Source organism: Delphinapterus leucas, chromosome 16 (genome assembly GCF_059928025.1).
Source record: "Delphinapterus leucas isolate spDelLeu-1000000601 "Yukka" chromosome 16, BTC_Dleu_Yukka2, whole genome shotgun sequence".
Lineage (NCBI taxonomy): Eukaryota > Metazoa > Chordata > Mammalia > Artiodactyla > Monodontidae > Delphinapterus > Delphinapterus leucas.
Genome location: NC_143144.1, coordinates 18,855,854 through 18,871,294, shown reverse-complemented (window position 1 = coordinate 18,871,294; position 15,441 = coordinate 18,855,854). Strand labels below are relative to the sequence as shown.

The following is a 15,441-nucleotide window of genomic DNA, read 5'->3' as shown; positions in this document are numbered from 1 at the left end:
AACAAAGCCCATTGTTGAGAAATTTTCTTAAAGTTTATTGCATTTATGTTATATCAGTTAGGCACACTTGTATCAGTTGGAAGAGTCTAACTGGCATGTTGTTAATGTTGCAAAGGATTGTGATGCCCTATTCTGGCCACGGGTGTGTAGTTAATTAATGATGTTCCCTACCAGCACTGTAAAGGAGCAGGCTGAACTACTAATTAGTTTTTATTGATCTTGATCACTACAAGGTATCTCTTTCCCATTCTGTCTTGTTCCACATTATAGGTATAAATACAGCTTTGTACTTAAATTTTTTATGAGTTCAGTTTGAATGATGGCACAGCTTGGTAGCTCTGCCTTTTGCCCCAAACTCCGAGGACTTAACAGTGTCTGATTCGTGCAAATATTATTAAAATCAAAAATAGTTTACAAATTAATCAAATGAAAAAATATAGAGAGAAGAATGAAAATCAGCACACAACAGTTTAAAGAATAAGTTGCCAAATTTATTGAGATTCTGTTTTAAGATATCTAGTCATATACGTAAGTACACATATATAAAATTTATATTCTTAGGGAATTTTGGCTCTTTGAAGGGAGGCAAAAGTTTACATCTATTAAAATATCAGAATTTGGTAGTAGAACAGGCCAACTTGGACTCAGATCCCAACTCTGCTGCTTACTGTCTGAAATATTAAGCAAGACGTATAAGCACTTAACAATTTTTTATTTTTTCATCTTTAAAGTTAGCTATGTAATGCCTGTTTCATGATAGTGTTGCCATTGTCTATGAGATAATGTGTAGGAAAAAACTTGGTACCCTATAAAATTTTTGTGATAAATAGAATAAATATGATAGGAGTTCAGAAAATAAATAGGTCTGGTTGGGTAAATCTCAGTTCATGATACGTGTAGCTTCATGAAGCCTATTCAAAGTGATTGTTTTTTAAACCTTCAGCACAAAATAGATGTCATTCACAGACCTTACCACCTCACCAGTGGTCACGTAATTGGCAGTGGTCACATAATTGGTGAATTTCCTACATTCTGCTACTTTTCTCTTCATTTTATTTCCAGCCAAGATATCTCTCCTGTGATACATTATTTCAGTCATTCTTAACCACCACCTTAACTCTCTTATGATTTTGTCTTACTGTCACATCTACCTTTTAATTTCTTATCTTGGAATAGTCCTATTTATTTTCTCCACTTTTACCCCATGAAAATGTGCTGCCCATTATTGGTGGCCACTAGTCATATGTGGCTATTTAAATTTAAATTAAGCAAAAGTAAATTAATTAATTTCTCTCCCTCTCTCTCCCCCCCTCCCCCCTCTGCCCCCCGCCCCGCAGTAGCCCCTGCATTGGTGGGAGCATGGGGTCTTTGCCATTAGACTGGCAGGGTAGTCCCAAGCAAAAGTAAATTTTAAAATTCAGTTCCATTCCCACAAAACTAATGTTAGTGTTGTTAAGATCACTAATAATCTCTTAAATATCAAACATATTATTCCAGTCCCCATTCCTATCCTACTGGACCGTTGCATTTAACACTGAGGATCACTGTCTTGGATATTCTTTTATTCTTAACTGCTTCTGTGACATCTCTTTTCAGGTTTCCCTGAAAAGGTGTCTGCAGATTTAATGGTGGGTGGTTTTCCACAGTCTTCCTTTTTGATGTCTTCTCTTTTCACTACTCATCCTAAGCAGTGTCATATTTCCAGTTGCTTTCACTATCATTTAAAAACCCTGTCTTCTGAATCTGTAACTCTAGTCCAGACTTCCTGCTACACTGTCATTCATTTAACATCTTTATTTAGCATCTTCTATGTGCCTGGCATTGTTTAGACAAAAATTCGTGTCCCCTTGGAGCTTAAATTCTAGAAGAGGCACAGTAGATAATAAATATAGTAATAATTAAGTGGTACAATATGATAGATGGTTTAATTACTGCTAGGCCAAAAGGAAAAGTAAAGCAGAGTAAGAGCAATTAGGCATGGAGAAGGGAGAGACAGGCTAGAGTATTGTGGTCCCTGTGGATGTCATTGAGAAGGTGGAACCCATATTTTCTACTGCCGACTGTGTTAACTCAAACCTTGTCTTTCTTCCTAATCATTCTGTATCCTGGCTAATGGTGTAACTGTATCTACCCCGTTTTGTTACTCAGATCAACAGCCGGGAGTGTTTTAGGTTCCTCTCTTGCCCTTGTTGACCTCCAAAAATAGCTTAACATTGCATATGTCCGTCCCCTCCTCCTCATCTCTGTTGTAAGGCTTCCATCCTCGTTTGGCTAGACTATTAGAGAGCTCTCCAAGTAGGGTCTCTCTGCTCACCCAGTCCTTTGTCCTCATTCAATCTATGTCATTGTACTTAGAGGTCTCCACACAGGCCATACTGTTTCATATATGTACGTCTATCTATGTCTGCACATGTATTTCACCCTGTCTTAAAAGCCCTTCTTTTCTGCTCTACCATAGCCTGGTAGGTGCCGTTGCATTTTTGAAGTTTCAACTCAAGAATCTAGGTACCCATCCATGCTTTCCTCTAGTCCTAACTCAGATATCCTTTTCTGTGATACCTTTCCTGATATACCTAACTAGATTATCTTTCCCCACCTTCTTTTTCTCACCGCTGTATTATATGTAAAACTCTGTATAATATGTATTGCAGTGATTTGTGTATTAGTCCCTGTTCCTACAGGCTACAAGATCCTCAAGGGCAGAAACTCTTATATGTGTTTCCAGTCTCCTAGCATAGTAATTTTATACTTGGTATTCAGAAATCTTGTTGAATGAAATATATTTCTAATATGTTTAACTCAAAGGAGGAGCTCTTAGCCCCACACTTAGAGACTGTTTCAAACATAATTCCAACAAATTATCTAATCTGGTTTCCTCTACCATAGCAAATGAAAGGTCAAAATCAGAATTTTAAAAAGTATGATGATGGTAGATTGGGAGCTTGATAGCACAAGAGGTTACAAAAGAAACTAAAACGTAGTTACAACTCAAATTTTGTCTTTCTGGGACAGTTTGGTGTAGAGGCAATAATCCTTTATATCAATCGATAATTATGACTATATCATAACATAGTAATCAATAATGATATCTGTGAGTATTGACAAAAAGCTACAATTGTGTTTAATATGTTATTTAATGAAAGAACTCTAGAAATATTTTCAGAATTAGTAGGATTTTGATAAATTTTCTTATTTCTGTAAGTTATTTTAAAAACTTGCTCTCTTTTGGATATAAACTGTAATAAGCATTTGGCATGTCTCAGTATATGTTCTCTTTTTTCTAATTAGATTTTCTAAGTAAGTTAAACTTACCCTTTTAGGAATAGCAAAGCAGTGATTGGAAATCTTGGTAAAGTACATTATGCATACTGTCTTCCTTAACAGCCCTAGGTAATTAAGATGTTCTTGTATTTTGATACTTTTGAGTTGTAGTTTTAACTCCCTCCTTTTCTCTGAATAACTTAACACATTTGTCATGTATTTGCATTTGCTCTAGACTCAATGAGAGGAACAGATACTTTACTTGGGGTCATATGATAAAAGACTAAGTCACTTGAAAGATCCAAGTCTGTCAAGTTACAGGATTTGTTGATTATTTCAACTTGGACTAGATTGTATTCATTCTTTCTGAGAAAAGAGAAGTATGGTGTAATAGTTCTCAAGTTTATAGGTGTATCATTTCCATAGCAGTATATTGGAAATAGTGAAAATAGTGAAAATCAGCCCCAGAACGTGTATGGCATGGTGTTAATTTTGAAATTATATCCCTTGCATTTTATATTTTAAAAATAAATGTTCACTCTGTATGATCAGAATAGTCGTTGACTAGGGATTACTTTTAGTAGATTACTTTCCAAAAAGTATTACGCAAGCATATAATTTTATTTCCTTCTTAGGTTGAGCTCCTTCTCTCCCTCTTCCCAAGGTAGGGTGAGACTGCCATAGGTGGAGGGCTCATCAAGAGCAAGGAAGTTGCTTTTTTGTTGTTTTATTTTCTTAAACTTCGGCTGTTCTGAAAGAATATTTTCAGTTGCTCCTTTGGAAAATATTAACAGTTCCCCAGGCCTTCCTGAGTTTGTTCAGTTTGTAAGTTTGAGGAAACTGCAGTTAGTAAATTGTGGTTGGCAGATGCTGTAAGCAGGTGACTCAATAGGTTGAACTCATGATGACTCAACTGTGTAAAAACCATGCTTTTAAATAGCTTGAAAGAAAAATTGCCTTCCAGACTTTTGAACTGCCATGAAAAGTTCAAAACTATTATTAAAGATACCACGAAGAATATTAACATGTGGCTTTAGAAGGAAACACATTTCCCTTCAAGTGGTTTTAAAAGTTTTACTTAATTGTTGTTCTGATTTTTGCTCTGTGGTAATTCTGACAGGCAAGGACACTTAGCGAGTTGTAGTTTAAAATGCAGAAATATTACAAGTCTGCATAAAGTGTATTCAGGAGAATATTTTTAAAAGGTCAATTTCATTCAGTTGGGAGATTAGCAGAGAAACCCAAATGGTTGTTGTTTTTAATTAATATAGTAAAAGTAATCTAGTTAGCTTTTTCTTTAACCTTGGTATAACTGAACAAATGAAAATAATGCAACATAAGTAGTCGCTTTCTTATGAATTGATGTTTATATTAATATAGTATATCCCATTCCAAAATCCCATCTGAGATCTGCTAAGTTACTTATATCTGATAAATTATAGAGTTTTTGTTGTTTATGATATCCATTCCAAATTTTGGAATACTATATTCCTGTGAACTGACTTTATCTTAGCAAACATCATTTTCCATATTTAACAATAAAATAATTTGGTTAATTGGGTTTCCTTTCACTTTCTGTGGTCATGTCACTAATATCATAAGTAAAATATTGAAAACCCAGTAGAGAGTATTCAGATTTTTAATTCTGCCAGTGCATGGGTTGGAAAAAGGTTTTGTGGGAAGGGCTTTGACATTATGCAGACACTTGCTAATTTACCTTCCAGCCATGTGATTTGGGGTCAAATTACTTAATCTTTGAATGTTTCTTCATCTATAATATGGAGAGAATAATATCAGACTAGCAAAGGGTTTGTTAGGATTAGATGAGGTTAACATTTGTGAAGTGTTAACCTCTTCTGTCAATTAAAGTTTAAGTTTTTTTATTGTTTACACTGTCAAGTAAATATGCTTATTAAATGGATACTTTTTAAAGGCTGAAAATAGATTCGTTTCATTAATCATATGCAGTCAATTTAGGATATATTTAAGCTGTGTTGAAACGGGAGGATACCACTCATCTGAATTAACCAAAATCAACCAGGAATTATGAAATTATTTATACGCAGGACTTACTTATCTATTGCTTTTAATTATGTACAAAAATTGTAATATGTTTGTCTTTAAAAATTACATATGTGGAGAAGTTTTAAAATTAATCTTTTTTGTTTCTATGTCATTAGCTTCTTTCTGTGTCACTAAGTTTGTGCTTACATAATCATTTTACTGATGTTGTAGTCTCTTGTGTGAGTATATGATCAACTAAAAAACTTTTCTATTTTAAAACAGAGACCTTTCTTGTATATGCATTAATTTGTTTTGTTATTCATTTATTTGTTTAGATTACTCAAAAGTTCAGTGTTGGGTAGAAGAGTATGTATTTTAAGATATTAAAACTATGAAAAACCTAATGTACAATGAGAAAGATTTTGAGAAAAATAGCTTTGGAGTAGATTGTTCAAAGCTTATGCAAAATTTTAATGAGAGTACTACCACAAACAGTAATAATCCTATAAAAATAGTAGACTTTAAAAAGACATTTCTAATAAAGTTAGGCAAATATAGTACTTTATCTTTAAGAGAAAGTGGGACATTTGCTTGATATTAAGAATATGTAAGGAAGGATTGAGATTGCTGGATTATGGAGTCAAAAGCAAAATAAAAGAAAATTGGGGCAGTCTAATCAATATGAACTTCTAAGTCAGCATGCAGTTACATTAAACAAAGAATAAAGTGGAATGGATGGCTATCATGTCTAGTGCTTTGTTCAGCTTTTTTTTTTTTTTTTTTTTTGCGGTACGCGGGCCTCTCACTGCTGTGGCCTCTCCCGTTGCGGAGCGCAGGCTCAGCAGCCGTGGCTCACGGGCCCAGCCGCTCCGCAGCATGTGGGATCTTCCCGGACCGGGGCACGAACTCGTGTCCCCTGCATCGGCAGGCAGACTCTCAACCACTGCGCCACCAGGGGAAGCCCTCAGCTTTATTTTTATACTTAGTATTCAGCTGCTCATACTAGGTAGTGCAAAAATAAATAAATAAATGGTATATGAACCAACAGTACTACTGTGTTACACTGATACCATTCACCTATTTTCTACAAGTTCTTGTGAGCTAAAATGAGTTGCAGAAACATTCATTGTTTAAAAGAATAGGATGTATAGTCAAACTGCCTTTCAGAAAAGGTTTTTTCCTCTCCCATGAATGGTGTCATAGATTTTTTAACTTTTCCAGTCTGATTAACAGAAAAACTGGAATACATTTAAATTTGGTGGTTCTTGAAGAATGGTGAGACAGAGCTTTTTTTTTCCTCCAGAGTTTTAGTTTAGTGTGGATAAGTATAAAAGTGTCCAGTACTCTTGACTCTAAAATATTGATGTTTGGTTTATATACAGGGAATCAGATTCTAAATAAATTATAATAATTTAAAATTCTATCTAAAACTTAAAATTTTAGCAATAATGAGAAATCTGGAAATTTTTAGGTTTTATCATATGTGTTGTGAAGAATCAAGTCACCAAAATTGACAGTACAAGATTTAGAATTATGTTAGAAACATTTAGAGACAACATAGCATTAATCTTATGTAATAGAGAATATCAGGTAAAATATCTGAACTATATTGATCATTTCTCCCAGTAATATTTGGAGACAATTTTGTGGCAGGATGTGGTTGTGCGTTTTCTTCCTCTTCAACCCTAATTGGTTTCTTTTTCAGAGTGTCACAAGGTCAGCCCTAGGAGGAAGTAGAGAAGCAAAGAAATTACTCTGTATTTGTCTCCCTGTTTGGATCCTCCCCTCCCCTGGTTTTTGTTTGTTTGCTTTTTAAATGAATATCTGTTTTCCTTAGGAGATAGTATAAATGAGATTATGTTAAATTACCTTATCATGGAGAAAATACTCAGTTTTCAGTCTTAACTTCAGATATAAGAACCGTAGGATTAATGTTGGAACATTGTCTTTAGAAAATTTCTTCTTTTTTAATGCATGTTCCTATTTTTACCCTACTATGGAGTCCAGAGAAGTGGATAGTACCAACCTCTGTATATGAGTATAATTCTCATTGACCCAAAGGAGTTAATCTTATCTTTCAAAGTGGGTAATTTTTCTACACTAAAATCAAGTCATTATTATATTTGGAGAGCTAAACATGGTACAGGAATGTATCAGAGAAATTGATGAAAAGCCTTAAAAAATGAAAGCCTGTGAAAGCCTTAAAAAGTGATTTATCTTAAAATATTTTTTCTCTGATAATGAAAAGGATTTGGTAATTGGTGTATTTTCCTATGCTTATGAATATGCAGCCATTTATGGAAATAAAGTTTGCAGTCAATTTGCCAATGAATTGCATTGCATTGATTAGAAGTTTTTGATTTTGCTTTGTAATAGTATTTTATTTGTTCTTTCAAATCATGGGTAGGCAGTGACCACAGGCCAAATCAAACCAGCCTCCCATTTTTTATAAGGCCTTTTACATTTTTAAACAGTTGAAAAAAACTCAAAAGAAGAGTAATGTCATGACACCTGAACAATCTGTGAAATTCAGATTTCAGATAATGCCGATAAACAAACTTTATTGGAACACAGCCATGCCCATTCATTTATATATTGTTTATGGTATTGTTTGGCTGCTTTTGGCAACTACAGTAGCAGAGTTGAGCTGTTGTGAGAGATGTTAATGACCTGCAAAGCCTAATGTTTTTACTCTTCGGCCTTTTAGAGGAAAAGTTTGCCAACTCTTGCTTTAAATCTTGAAAATATATGGAAACCCTCAGTGGTAGTTGCATTTAATTAAACTGCAGATGGTTTAGACAACTGTGCTTTTTGAAGACCTCTGTGGTAACTCTCAGACTTAATAAGTTTCCTATCTTAGTAAAGCCTTATTAACAAAGTGGGTTCTTTAATAAGTTATACAAGAATTGGCATAATAGCAATTGGCGTCACTCTTGACCTATATGGACCTAGTATTCATGTTTTTCACTGTTGGCTAGCAACCCCAGGGATTTAAAGGACAGGCAGTCGTTTGTAGTTTTGCTGAAGCATGAATTTAAATTATGACTGTGCCAGAGTGGTGTGGCAAAGCATGTTCAGTCACCCAACCTGACATTTCAAGATACAGATAGTTTCTTTTATGATAGCTCTTACAAAAATAAAGTCAACTGTGATTTTTATAGGGGAATTTATGTAATACAATTGCATTTAAATGGTCACCACAGATGTCAAGGGCTTTATTGCAGGAGGAAGAAAATTCTAAGACATACTCAGTATCAGTTTGAAAGCAGGCATTAGGTCATTCTCCATCAGATATTGTCCAAAGGGAGAGAAACTGCTCCAGTTTTATATTTCTTGTATCCTAAAAGTCATCAGTTAAGACTTTAGAGCAAATCCCTTAAAATTATTAAGCCAGTCAACTCAGTCATCTTGATAGAAACTAACAACTAGTATATTATTACGTATTTCATGCCTCTGCTGGCTCTTCAGTCAGTATTTAAATCCGGAGGATGTGTAACAAAGAAAATATGTGTTGAAATAGTAAGGAGCACTTGATTATGGTAAGGCAGATTGTTCTTTATTATCTTAGAAAATGTGTTACATATACTTTGAGCACTGTAATAATATTGCTATTTATTAAACCTAGTCAGGAATATCTGAATACTTTAGTACTAAGATCTTATTTTTTATGTTATTGTACTTGTTACTGTTTCCCTTTGAACTGGGATGAAGTAGAGAATTGCTTGAAAATTAGGTTAGTACAGTAATCTTACTGTCACAGTACAGATTCCAACCTGATTTTAACTTTTATATTGCTATTTTGAGGAATGCTGCTTTTTGATTTCATCATATTCTTCTGTACATACGAGAAAAAGTCTGTATTTGATCATCTCCGATGATCAGTTTTTAATTCAGGGTGGTGTTTAACCTAGAAACACAGCATTTGGGAATTTGTAGGTCATGACTAAGTCATGTTGCCAAAGTTATTTGTCTTCTCTTCTATGCTTTCTGATTATAAGATTGCATGAGTTTAACATCCTCTTTTCTGTTTGATGAGGGTTAGACTATTTTGATATGCGAAATTTCACATAGCCAATGTGAGGTTGTAGAACGATAACTTCCACCTAATGTTAATGTCTTTTGACCCATTCTGACTTAAGATAATGTTACCTTTTACCTCTTCCATATAACGTAAAGAAATGTGTCAAATTTTGAAAGGCAGTGACAGTAAATAGTCTATTATTTATGCCTCTTCATTGTGCTTCAAGAGAAGCAGAGAATAGATGAAAAGAGACTGAGCTTTAGAGTCGCAGAACTAGATTCAAATGCTAGGTCTCTCCATCACATCCTGACTTTAACCATGGACCTCTCTGTGTATAGCATGTAAAAGGGGTATGATAATCTCAGCTTTACAAAAATTGATAGTACAGAAAGCACCCAATGTGATATCTGTCTTAGTAAACGCACAATCATGTTAGCTAGTTTTCTTTATTATTCTTTATATTAAGGTTCCACTAATGTTCAATTAAAGCTAATCTTTGTCTTTGCAAAAGGAGAAAAAGCACAGCACACAAGTGAACAATAAATATAGTCCAGAACTTCACTTAAGGCATTGTTTAGCACGTTTCCATGTTTTCTATGTTTCTCGTACAACAGATCTTGCTGAACTGATTTTTTCCCCATTAGTCATTTGCTGGAGGTTATAACTAGCAGTGTAATTAATAAATTGGATGGAGTTTATGGAGAAGAGAAGATTCACAGAGAGTGCTCATTCACTACATGGGTGATTTCGGGGAGGGGATTAATGAATACATATAATTTTAATTATACAATATGAAATTGGGGGGGATTATACTACAGTTAATGAAAAGTATGGTGCAGGTAAATTGTTTTTAATCTCATACAAGCTCAAGGCATAGTTTGTTTGTTAGTTGCATTCTGTGAAAGATAGTAAGCATTCGTAACTAGTTTTTAATTAACAGACGCTCTTCTCTGTGAGTCTGCCTTATAGCTTTGTATCTGAATTTTTACACTATCACAACATTATTCAGGTAAATAAATAGGGGAAAAAAACCTCATTTGGCTACCTGCTAACAACTCTTACAGGATTTGATCGTTTCGCCTTTTGTGAGCCTCTTTAAAATGGGAACGATGACCACAACTCAACAGAAATACCTCTAACTTACAAAGCACTATGTGTAGAGGAAGGCTTCAGCAACAATATGATTATCATAATCAGGCATTGTATTGGGGTAATTTTCATGGGTTTTAATTAATTTCGTGTAATGCATGTCATTCAGTACCATGGTTAATTTAGAATTGAATGTGTTAAGACTAGTTTCTGTAAAATTTAAAAAATCATATTATAAAAACGTACTTATTAATATGAAAAGAGATATTATTAACCCTGCTTTATAGATGAGGAAATTGATACATAGAAATTTGAACTTATGTAAGGTTATTTCAGTGAGTAGACTGATATTATCAGCTTTTAATGGTATGCTTTTTTTCTCTAGAAATGAGCGGGTCATTGGTGAGAAGATACTTGTTGTCTAATGATCTTGGAAATGTAGCTCATTATTTTAACCTGTTGAATAAATAAAATAGAAATGTTGAGCAAATTTTACATCTCAGTAGCTTTAGTTATAAAATTTCAACACAGGGAACTGGTTTTATAAATCATACCTGTAGTTGTCTACAACGTATTGGCGGTGCTGCTTTTACTCCTCCCCATGCCCACCCCGAATATAAAGGCTTGGGAGCAATACACTATAGTAAATTTGATATAAGTCAGCTTGTGACACCCATGTGATTGTAGATGGTACTTTTCTAGACAAGTACCCATCTTCTTCGAGCCAGTTAAATGTCTAGAATAAGAGTAAGAAGAACAACTGTGAGAAAGGTGGGTGTTGAGACTAGAGAAGACTCAGGTTGTGGAAACATAAAACCAGAATTCAAATGTTTGAAGGACTGTCAGGTACGAAAGTGATTAGGCTTCTGTTTGACTCCAAGGAGTTAAGCTTGGACCTGTGTATGGAAGTTAAAGTGAGAAAGATTTTAAAAGAACTTGGCATCTGTCAGAACTGTCTGGAAATGGTAATGTTTTTCCTTGGGAAATAGAAAGTTTCCTGTGTTTTGTCTGTCATGGACTAGACTGTCACCTGATGTGCATCAAGAGGGTTAGAGTCTGACCATGTATTTTCTGTTACTCAAATAATGAGATTAACTAAGTGTGCATTAAAGTGGAGTGGAGAAAAGGGATTGCTAGGAAGTTTCTTTACGAAAAGGAAGACAAAATGACAGATTTTAACTACTTTTAACTACTTTTTGTATAACACTTTTCCACTCTAGTATTTCCTTCTACTATAAAGCAGCATTTCTTTGTATTTTCCAAGGAGAACATAGTTGATAAGTTTAAAGGCCTTTACTTCTGTTTGTTGGTGTTCACTAAGTATAAACAAAATATCAGAGTGTTTACTGCAATATTATTCCAAGAATACAGGGTAGTTCCTTAAAGCAGTGATAAGATGAGAAGGAAAGTGCTTTACTTGGATAAACTTTAGAAAAGAATGAAGTATGACTTGCTTGGTTTAAGGATTCTTTGTACTCTTCAGCCACTTTCTGGCTTTTCTGTATTGCCAAATTATTTTTATTCACCAGATAAAATCCCCTTCATGTAGCTCCTTTCTGTTCACTGGTTTCCATGATCTGCTAGTCCACTTTTAAAAGGGCCGCCAAATTGACAGTGCTGCTTTGTTGTTCTTCCCAGCTCTACTCTAGGGCTCCTGCCGCTGATCTCAAATGCAGGAGCAGCAGAGGTGCTTTGAGAGAGAACAGAATGTCAGAGAGTCCAGCGGGGGACCAGCAGATTGTGGGAAACCATGTGACTGTGTGATTCACATCTCCAAGGAGAGAGAACCGGTTGTTTCTGTGTCTAGATCCACCCTGTTATGAGGATAATACCATCAATAATGTAATTTAAATTGCCTGGATGCTTTGACACTGGCTTGAAAAAATAAAACTTTTAGCAGTGAAGTTACTGGTCAGATGAGTTTGAGTAGAACTGAATTTGATGACATTTAAATCAAATCAATTTAAATCAAAAGACAGTGGATAATGACTTGTAGTTTAAAACTAATGTTTTAGGTATTATGGGGAGAGGGTAACTCATCTATGTATATATATATTGTCACTAAAATATTCAACTTGATTTGTTTGCTACCAACCTTAGATGACCTGAAGCTATTTGGTTTGTATATTGCTTCTAACAGTGAAACCCATTAAAAGGTGATTTGTGTAAGGCTTGCAGTAGGAAAACTTGTATAAGGCTTGCAGTTAGAAAGCAAACAGTTCAAACAAAACAGTTTGACATGAGTAAATTTCAAATTTTGTCTTAAGGCATTTTTGTCTTATCATGGATTAATTTCTTAGGCTCCGTTGCTCCGTTGTTATGTTACTGCTAATGAACTATAACTTATGAATTTGCGTTTTTGTATACATTTAGATCAAGGAATTTTCTTCAGTCCTTAGAACGTTCAGGAGGGAATGATGGTAACATTAATGTTAGGACAGTGTAACATGGACCTTTCTTTTAATCTATAATTCTAGGACGACATAGACAGCCTAAACCCAGTTCTCAGGGACAACCCGCAACTTCAGGAAGAAGTGAAAGTCTGGGTAAAGGAACAAAAGGTTCAGGAGATTTTTATGCAAGGTAACTGTTTTGAAGTTGTGCATTAATATATGTATATTTTTTGGGAACTGGGCAATTTCTCATGTTTGGTTTTGGTTGTTCAGTTATATGCAATACAAATAGAAGACCCAGTCTAATATTTTGAGTTATATGCAGGCCAGGGAAAATAATAGCAAAATCAGAAAAATTTCAATAGGAAATTGGTAACTTCACCAGTTATTGAGCTAATTTCACCACTAATTTGAGCTGAATGCCTGAAATGAAATTATAACCAGCCAGGTGTTTTGTTAATAGGAAAATTTCCATACTGCAGAATGCTTTAGGTGTGTCCTTCCTGGAGAAGGAAGCATTGTTTGCTGTGGAGGGTTGCCCAAAGCCACAGTTGATTTCCTTTGAAGAATGCTGTTGGTATCTGATAAAAGTGGCCTATTTCAGTTTGCCTTCCTCAGCAATGACCACAATACTAGTCTTAGTTTTGTTTCCTTTTTTTTAGTAAGTTATAGGTTTGTCTTCAAACCAGTGAGATTTTATGATTCTTAGTGATTTCTTTTCCTGTCAGTAAAATCATATATTGAAAATGTAAGCTTCTTGTGAAATTGAACTGAAACCGCAACAATATGACATGGATACATGGAGTATCAATATTTGTTTGAATGTTTCTAAAAGGAATTTTGTTGAATTCCCATGTTTATCTGAACCTCAACTTCCATGCCATTTAATTTAAGCATTAATAGAGATAATCTCAGTTGTGGCTGCCTTTCTTTGTATGGGTTTTTATAGCAGCAGATCATCTACTTATTAAATTCTTCCTAGGCTAGATATTTTTTAAACTTTTAATATGGAGAATTTGAAGCATACAGAGAAATAGGCACATGGAAGTTCACCGGAAATATTCTATCTCCTGGTTCCAACAACTGTAAAATAAAACCTTGGTAGGTTCTGCCCCACCCGTACTCTCATTTATTTCTGTCAATTTTCAGACATTGCTGTGTTCTATTTTTAAACAAAGCCACCATACCATTATTATGCTGAAAAATTAATAGTTCCTTAATACCAAATACTGAATACTCAGGTTCAAGTTTCCATTTGTCTCATAAATGTCTTCATTGATTTTTCACAGGATTGATTTTTATTTTATTTATTTATTTTTAACCTGGGATCCAAAAAATGTCCACAGATTGATTAGTGGATATGACCCATCTATCTCTTTTTTCCTTCCTTTCCTTTCAATTTATTTATTGAAGAAGCCAGGCTAATATTTTTTTAAAGTAACTTTTTTTTCCTTGTCATATTCTTAGAGGTGAAATCATTAAGGCAGTAATCCTTTCCGTCCTAAGCAGAATTACGTGAGACTGACTCCAGATTCTGTGTGGTGGTAGAACAAGACAGTTAAGATGGTGTGCTGACGGGAATTGAAAATTGGTCATATTTGGCGTTATTCTATAAGCTATTTCTATATTACATTCAGAAAAAGTAATTTGGAGTCTTTTTCTTCCATAGTTAAAAATTCTAAGACTATAGTTTGTATAATAGATTACAGGTATGAATGTGTTTGATTTGCAGGTAATATGGAATACTTTCTACAGATGTGTTATTTGATTTATATTTTAGACTGATATTAGCATAGATTTTTTTTTAAAACAGTCAAACATTAAATCATTGATTGATATGTTAAATGTCTTAACTGTAGAAGAAAAGGCATCAATCTAGGAAGCAGAAAAATAAATTCAGTTCTAGCTCTTTCACTTAAAAATTTATTTAACCTATCAGTCTCACTTTCTTAATTTTTATAAACAGGGAAATATCTGAGAGTTTTTGAATAAGATTCAAAAAAATTGAATAAGCATCTGCAAATTGTGAAAGCATTTTGTAAATTGTTGATGTATAACACTGTCATATTAATAAGGGGCACCAGAGCCCCCCTCCACAGTTCTTATTAAACTTTCAAGTATTTGATACCATTTTAGTACCTGTGAATTGAAGAAATTTTTATCTCCATTCTCTTTTAAGACATATTTAAATATATATAGATATATATCTTTTATTATTTAATTATTACCTATTTTCTGAAGGATATCTGTATACATATATAGATATCATTTAAAAAAGTGAGTTTAATCCAAAAGTACACCAATATGGCATTTTAGTATTGATTGTATTTATAAATTCAGCTAACAGTCTCTGCATGTTTTAAGACTTTGGCAGCTTTTCCTGTCACCGGAATCAAAATTTTTAGTTGCTTATGGTAAAGTTTTGGCAACTAGAAGGTTCATACATCAAGTTCCAAATTACTTTTCCGTTTCATCCATGAACTGAATCATGTATGATGTGTGTTTTTTTTTAAGGTCCTTATTCCTTGAATGGATACAGAGTGAGAGTATATAGACAAGACTCTGCCACCCAGTGGTTTACTGGCATAATTACTCATCATGATCTCTTCACTCGCACCATGATCGTTATGAATGATCAGGTAAATAGTCCAATTTTTGAAAAGAGATGGTTAC

General features: G+C 34.1%; 1 protein-coding gene across 11 annotated transcripts in view; it reads left to right on the top strand.

The window, feature by feature from the left end:
* JMJD1C (jumonji domain containing 1C) overlaps window positions 1–15,441 on the top strand; it is a 314,148-nt gene that overhangs the window by 246,027 nt on the left and 52,680 nt on the right. For 9 of the 11 annotated variants that reach the window (XM_022560594.3, XM_089897544.1, XM_089897537.1 and 6 more), the window contains 2 exons: window positions 12,853–12,958; window positions 15,283–15,407. The exons of the other annotated variants lie outside the window; for them this stretch is intronic. In XM_022560594.3, coding sequence (XP_022416302.2) covers window positions 12,952–12,958; window positions 15,283–15,407 — 132 coding nt within the window. In that variant the 5' untranslated portion in view covers window positions 12,853–12,951. The remainder of the gene's footprint in view (window positions 1–12,852; window positions 12,959–15,282; window positions 15,408–15,441) is intronic. 11 annotated transcript variants of the gene reach the window in all.